Genomic DNA, 20,451 nt, shown 5'->3' on the forward strand with positions numbered 1-20,451 from the left:
CCACCAGCCGGGCATGCTTGGGGTGAGCCACACTCCTGGTGCAGTGTTCACCAGGTTGACCCCTACTTGGTTCTCGGGTAGGTATCGGATGTTGGAGCGAAAGTGTAGGGGTTATTATTCCTGCCAAGTGTGGATAGTCAAACGATGAGCTCGTTAGGTTGCTCGGTGTTTAAGTCATTGTGAGGTCAAATATTCCGTAACGACAGCCTCACAAAGAGACATTGAAGTTTTCTATTTTACACCACCAAACCACCCCGTAGTTGAAATGAAACCTGAACTTCAAGGAAATTGTAATCTTTATTGCGTTACGTGTAATCACAAAAAAAGTTTCTTATGTACATAATCAATTATTTTTCAAACACCGACCATATTTATTTACATCGTACTATCAACTATTCAATGTAATTATTTACAAATGGATACATAACATTATTTAGAATTAAATCATTAACTCGAATTCTCAAAGTATACGTTTTTTGTATATTACAATTCTATTTTTATTATTTTATTATCTATTATCTAACACCATGGTTTAACCATAGACTAAAGATTTTACAGCTTATGGTATCACCAGTAATAATACCCATTGCCCAAAAAAGTACATGTGAAAACGATGTTTTCAAATTAAACAGTGATTTCGTTAACACAATACTTCTTTTACAGAATTAAATTGTACATGATTAACTTAGGGATAAAAACTGGCTTGCATACATACAGAGTGTATTAATTTAAAAATCATAGCATAAAGAACATTTTGGGTTTGTATCGATTTTTTTTTTTTTTTATTGCTAAAGTGGGTGGACGAGCTCACAGCCCACCTGGTGATAAGTGGTTACTGGAGCCCATAAACATCTACAACGTAAATGCGCCACCCATCTTGAGATATAAGTTCTAAGGTCTCAGTATAGTTACAACGGCTACCTCACCCTTCAAACCGAAACGCATTACAGTTTCACGGCAGAAATAGACGGGGTGATGGTACCTACCCGCGCGGACTCACATGAGGTCCTACCACCAGTACAAGGTTTTCAAAATTACGCAACTTAAGGTCATACCATTTTATAGTTCTATTTGTCTATGTAACGGAATATTTAGACGCCATTTTTACTGACTTCCAGTTGTCTGAATAAGAAGAAAATTTTATTAGCTAGGTAAGCCTGAAACCGAGACCAAAAACGAAATGGTAATAAAATTAAACAAATATGTCTCAAGAACGTTATTTTGTGTTGAAGAGCTCTATAAATTGTAAAATTGCTTTGGCAAACCTTTTGTTCTCAATGTAAAAATTGCGGTATGAAATTTATAAAATTACATTTTCTTGCACTAAATAAGTACATTATGACAAGTAAATAAGTACATTATGCACCAATTTAACTACATTAAGACAATAAAAATTACAAAATCAGATGTATTTAAACCAGAAGTTTTTGATTTCAGAACCGATTAAGAAAATGCATAGTTTCATTATCATATCCATCACATCGGATAGTTTCTATTTGTAGAACTTCTAACTGCTTTAACTACCTTAAAGTGACCAAAGATATTGGACATATGTGGCTGTACGAGGTTAGCCGATGTTGCGCGACTTTTGGCGTCTGTGGTTCATAATTTCATAATAAATTTGTGAATGTCAAATGTCACTTTGATTTAATAACAGATAACAAAAATTTTAAACGACTTTAAATTTAAAAAAAAAACCGTTAAAACTGTAAAATATGCAAATAGTGTATATGTCACGAAAATGATAAAAACATTATCCGAGGATATTTTTTTTTCAATATAACTTTTAAATTCATTTTGAATTTCGAATATCGTTAACTGTAAAATCTTATCCAATTTACAATTTCAATAATTTGTAATCTAGATATCAGTATTTTAGAATGTTTCATTTCACATACTAGAAATGAAAGTTTACATAACTTTTTTTCATTTTCTATTAAACTCTTAAATTTAATATTTTTCTATGTTACAATTTATTAGAATTTGAATTTATAATGTAATATTAAATTATTTTATATTTATAGTAGTAATACATTTAATCATTTCTCTATTCTTTACAGTCATAATTTAATTTTATCTAAAGAGACATCTCGTAAGACATCACTTGCCAATTATTAAATTACACAACATATTTTACGTCGGAAACATTAGACCAATTATGTTTTTAATATAATTTAATGAGTGTATCTTCATAGAACTGGGTACAGCTGTGTTAAGAATATATTCTAAAACTAGCTGACCCGGCAATCTTTGTTTTGCCATATACATAATTTCTAGGAAATATTTTTTGTTGCGTAGACCACTCTCAATATTTAAGGGTTTGAAAAATAAATGTTGACCTATTCCCAGACCTACCGTATATGCACACAAAATTTCATAAGAATCGTTTGAGCCATTTCGCAGGAATTTGGCAACAAACACCGCGACACAAGAGTTTTATATCATAGGTAAATAACAAAAAGTTATTTTCTTAATTGTCAAAGTCAAAGAGAGTAGGAATGTTTCAAACGATAGAGCAATAGAGTATAGATAAATTCATAATTTTAAGTTCAACACATTCCTTAGAGGTATTTCAAATGTACAACTATGAAACGTGGCAAGTAAACAACAACAATTTTACTATTGTCAGTTATACACTGTTATGTCAAGTGATGTCTCGAGCATTGTTTGTATTGAGCCTATTAGAACTATATCTAATGAGTGTTTGGTCTATTGACGTCATCGCAAACCATAGTGCATGAGCGCTGTGCCCAGAAGGAGCAGACAGGTGGCGCTAGTGGTGATCCCGTGGATCGCGCTCGTGTTGCGCCGAAGTATCGCCGCCATTTTGTTACCTGGAATCATAATAATTGGCCGTTAATATGGAGAATACAGGTTAGGACCACCATCTTTTATAGGGGACAACTTGAAAAAGTGTCTGCCTACTGAAAAAGTTTTTGTTGGAAGACTCACCGAAATAGCGCTAGTGTAGGAAATATGAATGAATAGCAGTTTTAAACAGTGAAGTGTGCTGAATTTATGTGAAGTGTGGTAGTTTATAGCGATGTTTTGAAGTGAAACTTCTAATGCGACTTCCAACAAGGTTGCGTTAAACATTTAACGCTACCATGGAATAGAAAGAGACAGAGCGAGAGTAAATGCGTGGTACTCGAACGCACGCGCGTAGTATAGCTGTTACAGGCCAGCGCGAATGTTAGCAACGGGTAGCGTCCAATGTTTTAATGAAGTATTTAAAAAAAACTACATATTTATTTCTCTATCTATAATTTAAAATATATATAATATAAATGTTGAAGATGTCGCATCTCTTATGCACAGCATTCCCTATTACAAGAGCAATCTGATTTAAGGATGAAAAATGAAAAAACTATAATACAATACTACACATCGAAAAAGAAGTATCACTTCATTCACGCGCACCGTTTTTTAAAATCTTTCCACTTGCTACTATTGCGCCACCTAAATTGGCCACTCTTTCAGCGAACACCATTTAATACACTGAGATGATGCTCCTTGCTTCTACCCTCCATAGCCGTTTAAAAGCACATAAAAAGCTTACTTAAAATAGTGCTTGACCTGCCTAATCATACTAACGTCGCCTAGAAGCATCATTGTTTAAATGCTACTAAACAGCGTTGTCGTTTAAAATGATGGAAAACGACCTTATGTGAATAGCCATAACCATAAATATAAAAATTTCACAAGTAGAAAATAATTTACGAACAAAACATATTCATTTATTTTATTGAAATATTTACAGATTGGTTCTGTTTATGTTTATTATTGAAATATAACAATATCAGTGGGCTTTATTTTGAGCAAGCTCAAAACAATCGACTTAAACTTGTTGAAGTTATAATTAATCTTTAACTTCTAAAACGGAAATGAAAGGCAACGATGTAACTTTTCGTGCTTAAGATACTCAATCCGACGAGAAGTGATATTAAGGTGTTTCATTTTAATAGAAGACTGATAACATCTTAACGCAGATTTTGTTTTAAATAAAAACACGTTTGGCACTCGGGGACTGCCGCGGTAAAGCTATTGCAATTATCAACTGCAATTATAAGTAGACAATAATAATTTAATATTAAAACAATAATAAAATAAGACCACGCTATATTTATAAACATTAACAAAAGCAAAATAGTAACCGTCTCCTTCACACTCATAAGCTAGACCGCGCGAGAGAGAGATGGACAGACTTTTCATGATGCGCATGCAGTGCGATGTCACGCCGCACGCTTATTCACAAACACTACACATGAATGTGTTGAACGCGAGCTACATGGTACGCGGAGTTGGGGGTGTTAGGTTTTATTTTCGTTACGAAATTTATTGATTCGGTCGCCGCGCTCAAATCCCGCGATAAAAGCTACGCAATAGCTTAAATGCGGTTAATATTCTGTTATGATTTCATTAATGAGCACCCAGAAGGGCTGGGCAAGAAACGTGCTTATGAATTAAAGAATTTCTTGTACTCACTTCCTTCCGAGACGAAAACGTGTATAGAAGCAGGCTCAGTGTTACTAGCGCTGCATGTGTAATTCCCGGAATCTTTGAGTGTTGCGCCTCTGACTGTGAGTCTGGATTGGGTACGGGCGCCGGGCTCGGTCTCCACTGTGATCCCTCCTCTTGTAGCATCATAGTTTATCATCCTGTCATTGTGGTACCAGAAGACGTATTGCGGGGGTGTTGGACTCTGAAAAAATCAATAACGCCTTTCAACATAGATAATACACATAAATTAGTTAAAGATAAGCAACTCAAGCACTCAAGTTTACGGGCGTCGACCACTAGATGGCTTCGCTTCGATTAATTCCTCATTGGTCCTGTAGATGACAGTAACATATTACCTATCCTATATTTTATTGTTAATGAAAATTTTTGGAAATTTTCACAAACCACAAATTCGATAAAATTTAATCAATTTGTCTATATAGCCAATAAAGACTTGTATGATTTATTGTTTTTTCATTTTCTGTGTTTAGTTATTGTACAATAATTAAATGATTTAACTTTAACAAACATATAATAATAATATAATCTCTCATCAACCGAATGATCATCGTTCTATACTCTTCGTATATACTGTGTTACTTATAATATTTTGTATTCAAGTTTAACAATATTTGCTGTGTATATGTGCGTTACTATAATTCTCATGTTGTATTTGTTATTTGTTCTACACACACTCATCACTTTTAATTATTATTCTCATAATCCTCTCGCAGGTCTGCTGGAAGAGATTTCTTAAAGAAATAAGCAGCGCCTTTGTTTTTTTGATAATTATCTTTTATTACTGGTGGTAGGACCTCTTGTGAGTCTGTGATTTCTGCCGTGAAGCAGTAACGCGTTTCGGTTTGAAGGGTGGCGCAGCTTTTGTAGCCATACTGAGACCTTAGAACTTATATCTCAAGGTTCGTGACGCATTTACGTTGTAGATGTCTATGGGCTCCAGTAACCACTTAACACCAGGTGGGCTGTGAGCTCGGCCACCAATCTAATTAATAAAAAAAAAATATATTTATAAGGTTCAATAATTCAATTAATATTTTTCAAAAATGATAATAATCCGTTGTTATAAATAATATTAATTAATATAATAATTATTATGTATCTGTTTTCATATAAATATGAAAATTTTTCGAAGCATTATTCTATTGTAAGCCACACCGAGGCATTGCCCTCATAAAATACGAGTCACAAAATAAAACTAGAACTCGTAAAAGAGTTATATATCACAGATGAATAATCAGTGAACTTTAGTACATTAAACTCGAAAATCAACTATCGAAAGTTTGAAAATAACATTCAGATTTTGTACAACTGCAATAAAATGCTTCGTGAGTGCCAATAAAATGAGCAGTACCATACATTAATAAGTCGGTCCGTGTTATATCCTGCCACGTACATACGTATAACAAATATAATATTTTATGATTTCGCTCTGGTTTTTTTTATGAGTTTCCGTACGCGACACCCGTAAAATATTGTTGTTCTTCGATTTAATATATGAGGTATTTTTTTCTCCAATTTTTATTACCGTTTGCGACATTTTTATTTATGATACTTACAATATTATCAGAGCTATTGATTGTACAGTTTTCAGGTTGAATGTGAATTTGATAACGCATGTTTGCTTTTATTTTGCACAATGTTCTTTTATAATTGAAGAAGTCGAATTTGAAGAATTTATAATTTAAGAAGTTTATAAATTAAGAATTGTTGTGGCCTACAGGATGGATAAGACACAGACGCATTCGTATGTGTTCGAATCCCGCAGGCGGGTACCAATTTTTCTAATGAAATACGTACCTAACAAATGTTCACGATTGACTTCCACGGTGAAGGAATAACATCGTGTAATAAAAATCAAACCCGCAAAATTGTAATTTGTGTAATTACTACTGGTAGGACCGCTTGTGAGTCCGCACAGGTAAGTACCACCACCCCGCCTATTTCTGCCGTGAAGCAGTAATGCGTTTCGGTTTGAAGGTTGGAACAGCCGTTGTAACTATATTGATACCTTAGAACTTATATCTCAAGGCGGGTGGCGCATTTACGTCGTAGATGTCTATGGGCTCCAGTAACCACTTAAAATCAGGTGGGCTGTAAGCTCGTCCACCCATGTAAGAAATAAAAAAAATATAGAATTATTTTCACGGCAACAAATAAAATGTGGTATTTTAATGAAATTATTTAATTACATTAATGATTGATTGAACGAATGAACCTGTGCAAGTTATTGTCTGGTTCTCTTTTTTTCCCTACCTATGCGATAGCCTTGAGAGCCTATTTCAGCTTCACCCTAACGTGTAGGTGAGCTCACGGGACTCAAACCGGAGTGATGCTAACACTTGCCCTAGCAAGAGCAGTGCTTCGCAGAATCTACCACCGGATCGGAAACGCGACCCACTGAGAAGATCCGGCGAGAAACTCAGTGGGCTGTGTCTATGGGTTAATTCGCTCGTCGAGCTCTTCGTCGCGAGGGACAGGTTCGGCGAGGACGGTGACCGGTGCTTGAGGTACCTAAAAGCACCGTTAATGGATCGGGAGGATCCATAATGAAGTGTTTTGGGCATTGGCTGGTTCTCATTCATCGCAACACCAAGCCAACGCAAGTATTATTGTTATATTTCTTACTTTACCAGCTTTAGACACATTAATAAAAAACGGCACTAACTATTTTTTATTTTATTTTTTATTTAATGTATTTTAAAGCTTAACAGAGAACTTAAAATATATAAAAACTCATCTTACAACTAAGCATCATTTAAATAACTAAAAGTGTGTGGCGTTGTATGACCTAGAATTAAAAATTTAACACAAAACGTAAAATAAAAACAATAACAATTCAAAAAAAAAACGGAAAAATATGCTTAATGTGTTTCATAGTGTGGTGACGGAAACCAAAGCTTAAAGAAATAGTTCTGTTTAAACATTAAATGACTATATTACTCTGCAGTACTAGGTGATGTTATCAAAATAGGGATTAACTGAAGCAGTTTAAGAAGTTATCCGTTAATGGTAATAAGATCGAAAAAGAGTCCGTTATCTTTTTGCGATTTTAATGGTGCTATGTAATAATTTGATGTACATAATATAATTCATTACATTAAATATCTACATAATACTACATCTACGTTTGAATTGGCCCCTCATGTATAGCTCAGTTAAATGCTAAAAAGCCGTGTGGATTCTCCAACGGATAATTCGTCTAAGAATTGTATAGTATTAAGAAGTTCTTTGAATCCAAACGTTTTGCAAATTCCATATACACACGTCTTGGAGAATGCTGAATCGATCGGAGATTTTGTTTTTGTACGTGTTATGTCACTTAAGATATTATTATATCGGCGTGGTCTGAGTACCTATGATAATCTTGAGTTTTTGTATATCGTCCAACTTGCCGTCGGAGGCAGACAGAGATCCGATTACCGTCTAATAACTTTATAGATATGATCGATTTTCTAATCCCCGATTCATGTAATCCTTGATAATATTTCGAATGAACACTCTCGAGTTAAACCACATAGTATTATTACATAGTTATGTTCATTTAAGCATTGGGTTCTATAATCCTTTCCTTTTTCGGTTGCGGCCATTTTTTGAGTTTTGAATTTTGAGTATTTTCGAAAAAAAAAAGCCGTAACTCACCCGTTTTTGTAAGCTTACGAATTGTTTTAATTGTTTTTGGCTATTTATATTAATTAGTACGGGTTCTTATCATGATTTTTAGTTTTAGTGAAATCCAAATGCTTAGGCATTGTTGCAAGCGACATAATAACGTGTATATATAACCTCCTTATGTTCATAGTATATCATACTAGCAATATCAGGAACTCCCTAAATCTATAATTCGCCATAACTTATTCCTTTTTAACTTATTTCGAAGGACATACACACCTTCTCCACGATACATATGAGGTGGATGACGCTGCCCAGATCGACGTGGTGTTCTCCGGAGCCAAGAATGAAGGCCTCCGGAACCACTATCTGGAGACGTACGTAATGCGACACTATCCCAGTTCTTGTTGACACCTGGAATCAAAGTTTACGGTTTAGCATATACAAGTGTAGGCAGATGAGCATACGGCCCACCTGATGGTAAATGGTTACTGTCGCCCATGGACTTCAGCAATGCCAGGGGCAGTACAGGTACAAGTTTCTTTAATTATCAATTAATTTATTCAGTAAAGAAAGAAAAACGACAGGTTTAGCTTTACAATAAATTTTATGAAAGTTATTCGAGCAGATATGAATTGGGATATCGGGCAAAAATCCGTGTGATGAACAAAGTTTCTTGTGTACTCTCTGTTTAATTTCTACATACATATACGTATTTACAAGTTTCTAAATATGTAAAATCGTAAATAATTATGAATATCGGTCTCCGATACGCATAGCATAGATGCTTTTGTGAAATATGTCTCCGATTATTTATTTTTTGGTTGAAATATTAGTTTTTAAGAATCTTTTCAATCCAATCTAAACATAACTAAATCGAGCGGTGCCTAAATCGCGGGATTTACTGCTGGTGGTAAGACGTCTTCTTAGTCTGCACGGGTAGATACCACGTCCCTGGCTATTTGATGCAGCAGTAAGCAGTAATGAGTTTCGGTTTGAAGAGTGGGCAGCTGTTGTACTGTTAAAACTAAGAGCTTAGAACTCTTGTCCCAAGGTGTGTGAATTTACGAATTTAATTGGGCTCCGGTAGCTACTTTAAACCAGGTGGATGCGAAAGCTCAGTTGGAAGGGTAGGGCTTACTAATTGAGACCCAAGTGTCACCAAAAGAGGCCTAGCTGCTAACGGGCACCCACTCTAACCGACGCCATCTAGATGGGCTTCAGATAGCCTGCCGACCGAGAGGGCTGGTGGTCATGGCGCTGACGACTGCCGGTCCGGCGTCCTGAGGGGGAGGGTGATGGCAGAGATGCTCCGCACTAAACACTTCACTTTCCGCCCTTTGCCTTTTCATGAGTTCTGGCTCATGCAAGGTTCGGACGTGGGTTGTTGAGCGATAGGAGGGCTTAGTCACTTCGACTCCGACATGCCACGCCCCCCATCCCTAGTAAAAAGCTGCTAACGGGTAGCTGCTTCGCAAGTACATTTACCACCTGATAGTAATTGCGATTTACTTAGAAGATCCAATCCGAGAAAATTATCGGGACTTAAAGTCAAGAGTAGATAAAAAAACTACTTTTGTAAGAGCGCATTGAAACTAAAACAAACAGAGCATATAACTTACGAATTTCATACTTTTATTACTACTCTATGTAAATTTTATTCTCCTTTGTCACAGTAACAAAAAAAAAAACAAAAAATGTATTATTACGTAATATTATTACTGTTTCAATATATTGAAGTACCTACGAATATTGTATAAAGCAGTTACGTAATATAAAAGGTTGAAAAGTCGAAGTCTGTCGTAACTAAACAGAGCTTGTATTTTTACGCGAAAATACGTTTTCGTTTATTTTACGGATGGCTTGGCGTTTTAACCCTTTTACGGGGTGACCATGGCTTTAAAGTTCCTCAATAAGCTTTCGTCTTCGAAGAAATATTAGATTTAATTTGAAAAAAGAATGTCTGAAATATTTCGAAATGAAAAACGATTTACTTACTAACTTGGACATTTAGAATTCTAATTTTTTTTTTATTGTTTAGATGGCTGGACGAGCTCACAGCCCACCTGATATTAAGTGGTTACTGGAGCCCAGAGACATCTACAATGTAAATGCGCCACCAGCATTGAGATATAAGTCCTAAGGTCTCAGTATAGTTACAACGGCTGCCCCACCCTTCAAACCCAAACGCATTACTGCTTCACGGCAGAAATAGGCGGGGTGGTGGTACCTACCCGTGCGCACTCACAAGATGTCCTACCACCAGCTAATGTTATATGTTATATAGTTATAAGATAATATTGTGATTAGAACCTCGGGACAGACAGTGGTTGTAATTCATAATGGTCATTTAATTTTAGTCTAAAGAATCATTTTCTTTTCAGTTCGATACATAATTAGATATTGAGGACGTAAATCGTCACTATCCTGCCTGAAGACCTCGAACCAGTCATGCGTTCCAAGTTAAATAATTATTAATCCTTTTGCAATTCAGACTGGCATCATAATTCAAGATGGTCCGTGGTTCCCTGGCTATCGCATCTAATAAGAGTTTGCTTAGTCTAAAATATGCAGACATAGGAAATTTTATGATAGCAATTGACGCTTACCTCCAGGTAATGTGAAGAGGTTTTGCTGGTGGGTTTGTCCGAATGGGTAAACTCAACCAACCACTAAGAATTCCACCTTTTCTCTCAAGGTCACATTCAAAGTTTTGATGTCTATTAGCAGCAGTGACATTGAATAGGGTCAATCAAAAATAAAATAAGGGCACGCGATAACAAGCTCTGATATATTTTGTTAGCTCTGACACAAAATTAGTTATCCCTGGGCAAAGTTTGTAGATTGGGACATTGACAGTGAATTGCATTATCAATGTTATCGCAATGTGTGATTCCGGTCACGATCGTGGCATGTATGAACATTTGATCTTATGCGTATAGCTAATGTTTTTTTTTCAAATTAAAGAACATAGGAGTTATCGGCCTACATAGTGTTGTGTGAGCATGTTAGCTAATTGACAACAAAATAAATACGACTTTCCACATTGGGACATAAAGTTGACATTTCAAATGTATTGTACCTACAATGTTTGTCCCATCATTCAAACGTACAGTTGTGATTAGGAGCTTATCTATCCCAGTTCAGTTTTCATGGATACTTTTAAAGCTTACAGGCCGCGTATAGTAGACGATGCTATTCCTTCTATGTTATACCAGATGGTATAACGATCACCTAGTATAATCGATGGGTCCTGTTGGATGCAGGTGCTAACGGATCGGCCGCACGGGTCATCAGTTAGAGAGGCCTATGTCCAACAGTATAAAGGCTGAGATGATGACGATTCCTTCATCATGGACATTATTACGGTCGTCTGGTGTAGTGGTAAGTGACATGGTCACTACACAAGTGGGTCGCGGGTTCGAATCCCGCCAAGGGAAGATATTTATATGATAAATATAAATGTCCTTTCCAGGGTTTTTGTTTTGTTTTTTTATAACAGCTAAGAGGCAAACGAGCAAAAATTTATGAATGAAGAAGTTATGGATGTATATTAAATATATGTACGTGTATAATAAAAATCTTACATTTATTTCCGTTATCTGGTACCTGTAACATAAGTTCTTTACGAACTTACCACGGGACCAGTTAACGTGGCTTGATTGTTAGTAAATATTTATAATAAATATTTATTTATTACCTCACGTCAGAGACGTAATACTAGATATTTCACTAAAAAAAAATGACTAGAGTATAATAATCTACTTGCTGTAATTGAAACACCGGCATAGCCGAAATGTGTACACAGGGCGTCTTAAACACCACAACAGCTTTCAAGGATATTCGACCTAATGCCTGAAGGGTTAACGGTAAAATTTACATTATCACTGGTGGTGGGACCTCTTGGGAGTCCGCACGGGTAGGTACCACCACCCCGCCTATTTCCGCCGTGAAGCAGTAATGAGTTTCGGTTCGAAGGGTGGGGTAGCCGTTGTAACTATACTGAGATCTTAGAACTTATATCTCGAGGTGGGTGGCGCATTTACGTTGTAGATGTCTATGGGCTCCAGTAACCACTTAACACCAGGGTTGGGCTATGAGATCGCCCATCCATCCAAGGAATACAAAAAAAAAAAATTTACCTTAACTAAGACGTTCAATCATTATTATTATTTCTGCGTCGTTCCAACAAACATGGTCACCACACGTTATTCCGTTGCGAGACACAAACGGGTCTTCGATACACGAAATGATTTTCTCTATGCAAATACGGCCGTATCATCTACATTTGGTGGCGGCTTTTGTTCTATGGCACTTAATGCGTAGGCTGTCGATGCGATTCCTCGTTGAGATCTCTTTTGATGCTCATTTATCGGCAAAACTCTTAAGCAACTCTAAAAATTCTAAAACCGATATTTGTTTCAGAGATTCAATGGCTTGTCACTGAAAACAGAGCTATCCATAATTAAAGAACACTAGAGGTCCCGCAGTAGTCGAAATTCGACTATAATTAATTGGAATTGTAAGTTTGTACACTATTATAATTTATACTTCTATAATTTCGCCAAGACTACACTATAAAAATATTACCAAAGGTAAACAATATTTAATCTATTCTCAATTTTACAACAGACGCCAAGAACAAAAGTTTGACAATAAATAGTATGCATGCGTGTGTGCGTCAAATACATGGTATGTAGTGTGTGTAATGATTTCTTTATTGATTTAATGTATCTTTTATGCATTATTTTAAAAAAATATTAGCATTGTGCTTCTTCTTCTCTATATTCTCTATAAGTGTGGAATGTTTCATACTCCTCCGTCCGCGCATTTTTCGTAAAAAGGGATATAAAGTTTTTGCTTCACGTATTAATATTACTGTTTAAAATTGTCTCTATTTTCTGTCGTTTTGTATGTTTTCGGATACTTGGCAGTTTCCGTGGTCACAAATGACAACGGTTTACGGCATGTATTTAAGCTTGTAGGTTGTGACGTTGTGGCGATAGCCATCATAGAACACAAGATCTTTGACAAATGCCTGAATCTCGCTTACGACATTTTCAAGATAAGCTTGCATATATACAAGTTCCGAACAATAACATTCGGGCCGTCGGTCTACCGAGCAACTTCGCTCGCTCAGTGAAAGATCTTCCCTTTGTAGTAATTCCCACAACGTATTTTGACGATGAGCTGAATCGCTACCTTATATAAATCTTTGAAGAGTGTAATAGTTGTGATGATATTTCGTATTCATGTTTCAAGGTGAGTGGCGGTACCGACATTATTTTCATGAGCTCCAGCTACCGCTGATCTGCGGTTATTTCAGCTTCTCCTTGACGTGTAGGTGAGCTTACGGGGCTCAAATCGGGAATGTTGCTAACACTAGCCCTAGTAAGAGCAGTGCTTCGTAGAATCTGCCACCGGATCGGAAACGCGACCCACTGAGAAGATCCGGCGAGAAACTCAGTGGGCTAAAGTGACGCTCTCACACATGCAGTACAACGACGGAAGCTATTTAGTTTACAAGCTTACGGAAAATGTGTGTGTCATATGTAATCTATATAAGTACCTATATTTAACATTATGTGTATTCTATAATACTGAGATGTTGTTTTAAGGAAGATTTTTGTTTTGAGTTTGTTCTTTTTTTGTTTTTTGTTTTGTTGTTGTTGTTTGTTATTCTTTTGTTAATGCACCTACCATGCATTATCTCTGCACCACCCTATGGCCGACTGGAAGAGAATGCCCATGGCATTAAGTCCGCCTGTGTACAAGTTTTGTTTTGTGCATAAAGTATAAATAAAAAATAAAAAATGTTGTCAGAAATGTATTTGTTGTTAAGTTTTAACACGTTCACCAAAAGCTGTTTGAATTCGCTTTGAAGTCGTATTTGTTAATGAACGATGCATTTCAAAATGTACGCGGAACATTTTGAATGTTGCATTTTCCAAAATAAAGCTGGCCGTGTTGAAATGAGGAAATAGTTGATTTCTATTACATGTTTAGAGGAAAATTTTGATAAAAATAAGTTTGGAAATTACGGTATTAACTATGATTCATATTAACTAACATTTAACTTCTTTTTCTTTACCTTATCCCACTAACACAGGTAATTTTTCTCATCCATTCTCTTCTGTCAGCCGTCAGCTCAACACTCACTCCTCTCTCTCTCTTATATCCTCATTTACCCACTCCATTCATGTCTTCTTGGTCAACCCCTTCCCTCTCTACCTTGCACTACCATTTCCTTTAATTTAATTTCAGCTAATTCATACTATTTTCATTTCGCACCTATTAAATTTTCATATAGCCAAAGGCTTAGAATTTTACTAAAAAAAAAGTATAGATTTTATTATTATGAAACAAAAGATACGCTCTTCAAAATCAAACAAAACATCTAAATACGTTGTATTGCATCGGCTTTGAAGCGATAAACAATATAATTCTATTTTTGGAATTAATTATCAGTTCACATCGGAACAATGTGCTATCGTTACGTGTTCTATTTTCAGGGCCGGATTTAGACTTAATGCCGCTCCTGGGCACCGGAAAAAGTCCGCCCCGATACTAGAATTTTATCTAAACTTATAGTTTATATATTTTATTTTTCAAAATTAAAATAACTAATTTATTGCAGAAGCTTTATCATAATATGTTATATATTCCAAAAACATAAATTAATATCTGTTTTTTTCTAACAATTATAAATTTTGCACTAAGGGTGCCAATTAATTATTTATTATTATTCTCTATTAGGTATTCTTTAATTCCAGAAAATGGAAAAATCGATTATTATTTCAAATGTCCAAGAAAATAAATTGTTAAATCATTTTGATTATTAATTTTTAACAAAAGTTCCAAAATTATAATTCACAAATAATGGATGAATTGAATTTGTTGAATTATCAATTAAACAGAAAGTTATTAATTACTAGAATTAATTAATTATATTCAACAATATTGCTAAGACAAAAAACAATACTTTAAAAATTTTGCCGCCCTGGGCACTTGCCCCAACCGCCCCTAGTGTAAATCCAGCACTGTCTATTTTCATCATTGTAATGTCTAATTTCAAACGAAACACGTCAACTGGTAGGTACCGCGTTTAGCGCTGACACGAAACTGACGAAGCTGACGCGAACCTCGACGCGTATACACGAACTCGTAACAAACAATCAGATCGACGCGTGCTTCGAATAACAACGATGCGCGGAATGTAGACGTCCACTGAATTGGAATTTGTGTGAGGATACGTGATACACAAATTGTTTACATACGAACAGTGCCAATGAAATGTTAAACGGCGTGATTGTAGATGGGATATAAATATTTTTTGGTACATCTCGTCATCATGTATCAGACCTCAGGCTCTGGATTGCGATAGCGGAAGGCTATCTTAAGACTATTTTAATTCCATTCATTAGTATTTAAATAATCACATCTATATACATTTTTTGTCTTTTCGATTTATATTTAATTTCTCCCATTGATGACTCCTCGTCAGTGACAGCAACAGTAGACTGTCTAAATATTTTTTATAAAAAAAATAATTATTATAAAAAAAAGAACATAATATTCCTAATTATTCCCTTGGTTCTGTGTTAGCCCACCGAGTTTCTCGCCTGATCTTCTTAGTGGGTCGTAATTCCAATCCGGTGGTAAACTCTGCGAAGCACTGCCCTTGTTAGGGCTAGTGTTATTAAATTCTCTTAGGTTGAGCCGGTGAGCTCACCTACCGGCCGGTCATATCTGGAATAGGGCCTTAGGTTACCAGCGAATAAGTAGGGGGAAAAATTGTTCTGTTGCTCCCTGAAAGCGCTTAAATCGTAGATACGTGCGAAGTTTAAAAGTTTGTTTACTGGAATCTATATATTAATACGTGAAGCAAAAACTTTGTATCCCTTTTTACGAAAATTGCGCGGACGGTGGAGTATGAAATTTCCCACACTTATAGAGAATATAGTGAAGATGTGCACAATGCTAATATTTTTTTTTTAAATAATGCATAAAAGATACATTAAATGAATAAAGAAAACATTACACACACTACATACCATGTATTTGACGCACACACGCATGCATACTATTTATTGTCAAAGTTTTGTTCTTGACGTCTGTTGTCAAATTGAGAATAGATTAAAATATATTGTTTGTCTTTGTTAATATTTTTATAGTGTAGTGTAGTCTTGGCGAAATTTGTGATTAAAGAAGTACAAAATACAATCATAATAGTGTACAAACTTACAATTCCAATGAATTATAGTCGAATTTCGACTACTGCGGGGCCACTAGTTCAATTAAATATCGTAACGATTCATTCAAAAATGAGAATATGTCATTGACCGAATGCGAACGAAAGAAAGTCATTACGGCTAAGGTATTTTAATTAACATCAACGGAATGTTCCCTACAAAACAAAAAAAAACCTTTTGAACGTAATTCACTAGAAATATTAATATTATTAGTTCTTTTCGATTCGTAGGGCTACGGAAACGGTCGATATTCGGTCTCTCGGGTCACTGATTCGAGGCCAGGCTCACGAGCATTACGCCCGTGAAGTTAATTAGCGGATATGCCTTCACGCGTTTCTGGGGGCTAAGGCGCTGTCACAAGGTGGGTAAGTAATCGCTTAGCATCAGGTGGGCCGAAATGAGCCAATGATACTCAAAATACGCAACGATTATAATCTTAATGTCCACAATTGACTTTCACGATGAACGAATAACATTGTGTCATAAAAAAAGGTGAAAAAAAAACGTTATTACGTAGGTAATATGCAGTGGATATAAATACCTGAAATATAAAGTTATGTTCGGTAGGCATAGGTTGGGGAGTCTACGGGTTCCGGCAACCCCTTAAATACAGAGAGCTCCATGGGGCTGTGAGCTTAAGGAATAAAATAAAAACAGTGTCGGTAGTAATAGTTAGTCTAGGCTGTTTAATTAGTTCGCGGAGACCTCGTAAAAGGTTCGGCCCACGGCCTGAGAAAAAAGGCTGTTTAGTTAGATACCTTTAGTTAAATAGTACAGTTGGCCTTTAAAAAAAATATTAGCGACAGTTAATGGCTAAATTTGGGCTGTGGTACTATTGATTTTCAAGATCGATGTTGTATGTTCTTAAGTATATTTTTCATGCCTTGAGATGCCATTTCAGCGTAACCTTAACAAGTAGGTGAGCTCACGGGGCTCAAACCTGACGACGTTCCTAACACTAACCCTAGCAAGAGCAGTGTTTCGCAGAATCTACCACCGGATCGGAAACGCGACCTACTGAGAAGATCCGGCGAGAAACTCAGTGGGCTGTGTCTGTGGGGTTAATTTACTCACCGAGTCTTTCGTTGCAAACGACGGGTTTGACGAGAACGATGAACGGGACTTAAGGGTAAGAAACCGAAATTGACAAGATACATTTTTATTTTTTAATTAATTATTGGCCAACAGACCGATAGACCAATTAATTTATTATTGTTATTAATTATAAAAAAGTAATTCAACTAATTTTCTCTAACTTAAGCTTACAGAAAACTAATTTACAAATGTAAAGTTTGTTAAATCAAACTTGTACAATTGAGTATCTATAAATTCCTGTATAAATAGCTTTTAGTTGTAATTACTCTTCTTCGGAAAACCAAACTATTTTGGAACGTTAAATAAGTACTTGCAAACAAATAACATCAAGTCGAAGTTAAAATGACGCTTTCTCGACCTGTTATACAATAAATTCTTAATAACCATTTGTTCTCGTACACCGTTTGAATCTCCTTCAAGTAAGGGACACTGATTACAAGTAATTTCCGAGGTGCTTACAAAGTGAAATTGTTTACGGGAATTCCTTTAAATACCGCTTTTGAAGTCGTTTTCATGGAAATTTATTAGAAAGTCAGAATTATAAATTCATTGAAGTTATTTCATTGAGTTTATTATATATTATGACGAAGTCTGAAAGTGGCACCTGTGACAGAGAAGCTGAGGAGTGCGCGATTGGGATGGTATGGACATGTGATGAGACGAAATGAAAATGAGGTTGGTAAGAGAGTGTTAATTATGAATGTGGAAGGATACAGAGGAAGAGGTAGACCTAAGAAGAAATGGATGGATTGTGTGAAAGACGATATGGGTAAGAAGGGAGTGAGCGAAGAAATGGTATATGATAGAAGAGTATGGAAGGAGAAAACATGTTGCACCGACCCCAGGTGACTGGGAGAAGGGCAGGATAATGATGATATATTATTATGACCTATTTTAATTGAGAAGTTCTCCTAAAATAAAGTAGTTAAAAAAAAACGAATTAAAACATGATACGTTATTTTATTATGCTCACTATTACAATGCAATGAAAATTAAGAAAAAATAACTCACATGAATAAAACCTTCGTTGAAAACAATGAAATCCAGTTTGAAGTAAAAATAGATATTATATTAAATATAAATTTTAAATAATCTCTAAAGCTCAAGAAAACAAACAAAAAAAACTTATTTAACATTATTAATGAAGCTTTTGAAATTAAGCTTACCTGACACTCGTAAGTACCGTTGTCTCTCTTTTGAACAAACTTAATCTGCAGAGTCCAATCTTCAGAACCTTCGCCGTGTAATACCTGAAAACGTATCAATTCTGTTAAGGACCTTTATAAAAATATCTTTTGTGTCCTAATGTTGTAGTTGTATAGTCGATCTGAGTGTGTGGTCACTTTTTTTCTTTTTCTTGCTTAGATGAATGGACGAGCTTACAGCCCACCTGGTGCTAAGTGGTTACTGGAGCCCATAGACATTTACAACGCAAATGCGCCAACCACGTTGAGGCGGGGTGGTGGTACCTACCTGTGCGGACTCACATGAGGTCCTACCACCAGTAAAAGTCACTTTGAATTGAATTGTCTATTGTAGCGTTAAATATTATTATACTGGCAACAACTGGAATTGTGCTATTGACATTGTTATATTGCATAGATCTAAGTTGCGTACAAGCAAATTCGGACCGTCGGTCTATCGTGCATAGAGTTTTATTGGTGGTAAGGCATACTGTAGACCCGCACGGGCAGTTTTTATAACCGTCTCATTTCTGTCACAGCAGGATTGTTGTCTGGTTTGAGACGTGAGACAGTCATTACCAAACTCAATTGAGACTTTACTGGTGGTAGGACCTCTTGAGAGTCCACGCGGGTACCTACCACCGCCCTGCCTATTTCTGCCGTAATGCGTCTCGGTTTGAAGGGTGGGGCAGCCGTTGTAACTATACTTGAGACCGTAGAACTTATATCTCAAGGCGGGTGGCGCATTTACGTTGTAGATGTCTATAGGATCCAGTAACCACTCAACACCAGGTGGGCTGTGAGCTCGTCCACCAATATAAGCAATAAAAAAAAAATAACTTACACCTAATGAACACTGAACATTAGGCGTCCTGTGAGGTCATTCACGCATTAGTACAGTAAGAAATAAGAGCATTATATTATTAAAAACCTCTGAATTTAAAGTTCCCATCACAGAACCCTAGATATTTGATAGATATCTAAATCTTGTTTACGACATTTTCAAGATAAGCTTACATATAATATACAACATTCGGACCCTTCGGAAGATTTTCCCTTTTTCGTATACCTCCACAAAGTATATATATAATTTTTTTTTATTGCTCTTGTGGGCAGACGAACGGCCCGCCTGATGGTTAGTGATTACCGTCCAAGGACTTCAGCAAAGCCAGGTGTAGACCCAAGCCATTGCCTACCGACCAAGCTGCTGCCTATTAACTTTTTATTTTTGGATTTGATTTTGAAGTGCTTTCTAAGTATCATACCTAAACCAATTTGATAGTCAGTACATGGAACTTACGCAAATACGTATTTATATAGCTTTGTAGGTTAATTGCGTGGTTTACCAGAAACAATACAGCTTAGCCAGGAATTTGTGCTAACCCGCGTCCCACACCACTATAGGTGAACTAAATATTTAGATGTGAAACACGTGCCTAATTTATGTGTATTATCTATGGCCTCGTGTACGTAGCTGATATTATATTTCATCCCATATTATATCATATCTCATCTCATTTCATTTCAATACATTTCGTTTTCATTTCATTTCATGCCATGTTTAATTTTTTTTGTTGTTGTTGCTTATATGGTTGGACGAGCTTACAGTCCACCTGGTGTTAAGTGGTTACTGGAGCCCATGGACATCTACAACGTAAAAGTGCCACCCACCTTGAGATATAAGTTCTAAGATCTCAGTATAGCTACAACGGCTGCCCCACCCTTCAAACCGAAGCGCATTACTGCTTCACGGCAGAAATAGGCAGGGTGGTGGTATCTACCAGCGCGGA

At 36.1% G+C, this 20,451-nt stretch overlaps 1 protein-coding gene across 2 annotated transcripts in view; it reads right to left on the bottom strand.

Moving 5' to 3' along the window:
- Window positions 1–278: 278 nt before the first annotated feature.
- Window positions 279–20,451, bottom strand: part of LOC101739906 (hemicentin-2) — a 296,485-nt gene continuing 276,312 nt past the window's right edge. For both annotated transcript variants that reach the window (XM_038017682.2, XM_038017684.2), the window contains exons 5-8: window positions 18,644–18,727; window positions 8,410–8,544; window positions 4,486–4,702; window positions 279–2,834 (exon numbers count right to left, since the gene is read on the bottom strand). In XM_038017682.2, the coding sequence (XP_037873610.1) occupies window positions 2,719–2,834; window positions 4,486–4,702; window positions 8,410–8,544; window positions 18,644–18,727 (552 nt within the window). In that variant the 3' untranslated portion in view covers window positions 279–2,718. The remainder of the gene's footprint in view (window positions 2,835–4,485; window positions 4,703–8,409; window positions 8,545–18,643; window positions 18,728–20,451) is intronic.

This window comes from Bombyx mori, chromosome 19 (assembly GCF_030269925.1).
Source record: "Bombyx mori chromosome 19, ASM3026992v2".
Classification (NCBI taxonomy): domain Eukaryota; kingdom Metazoa; phylum Arthropoda; class Insecta; order Lepidoptera; family Bombycidae; genus Bombyx; species Bombyx mori.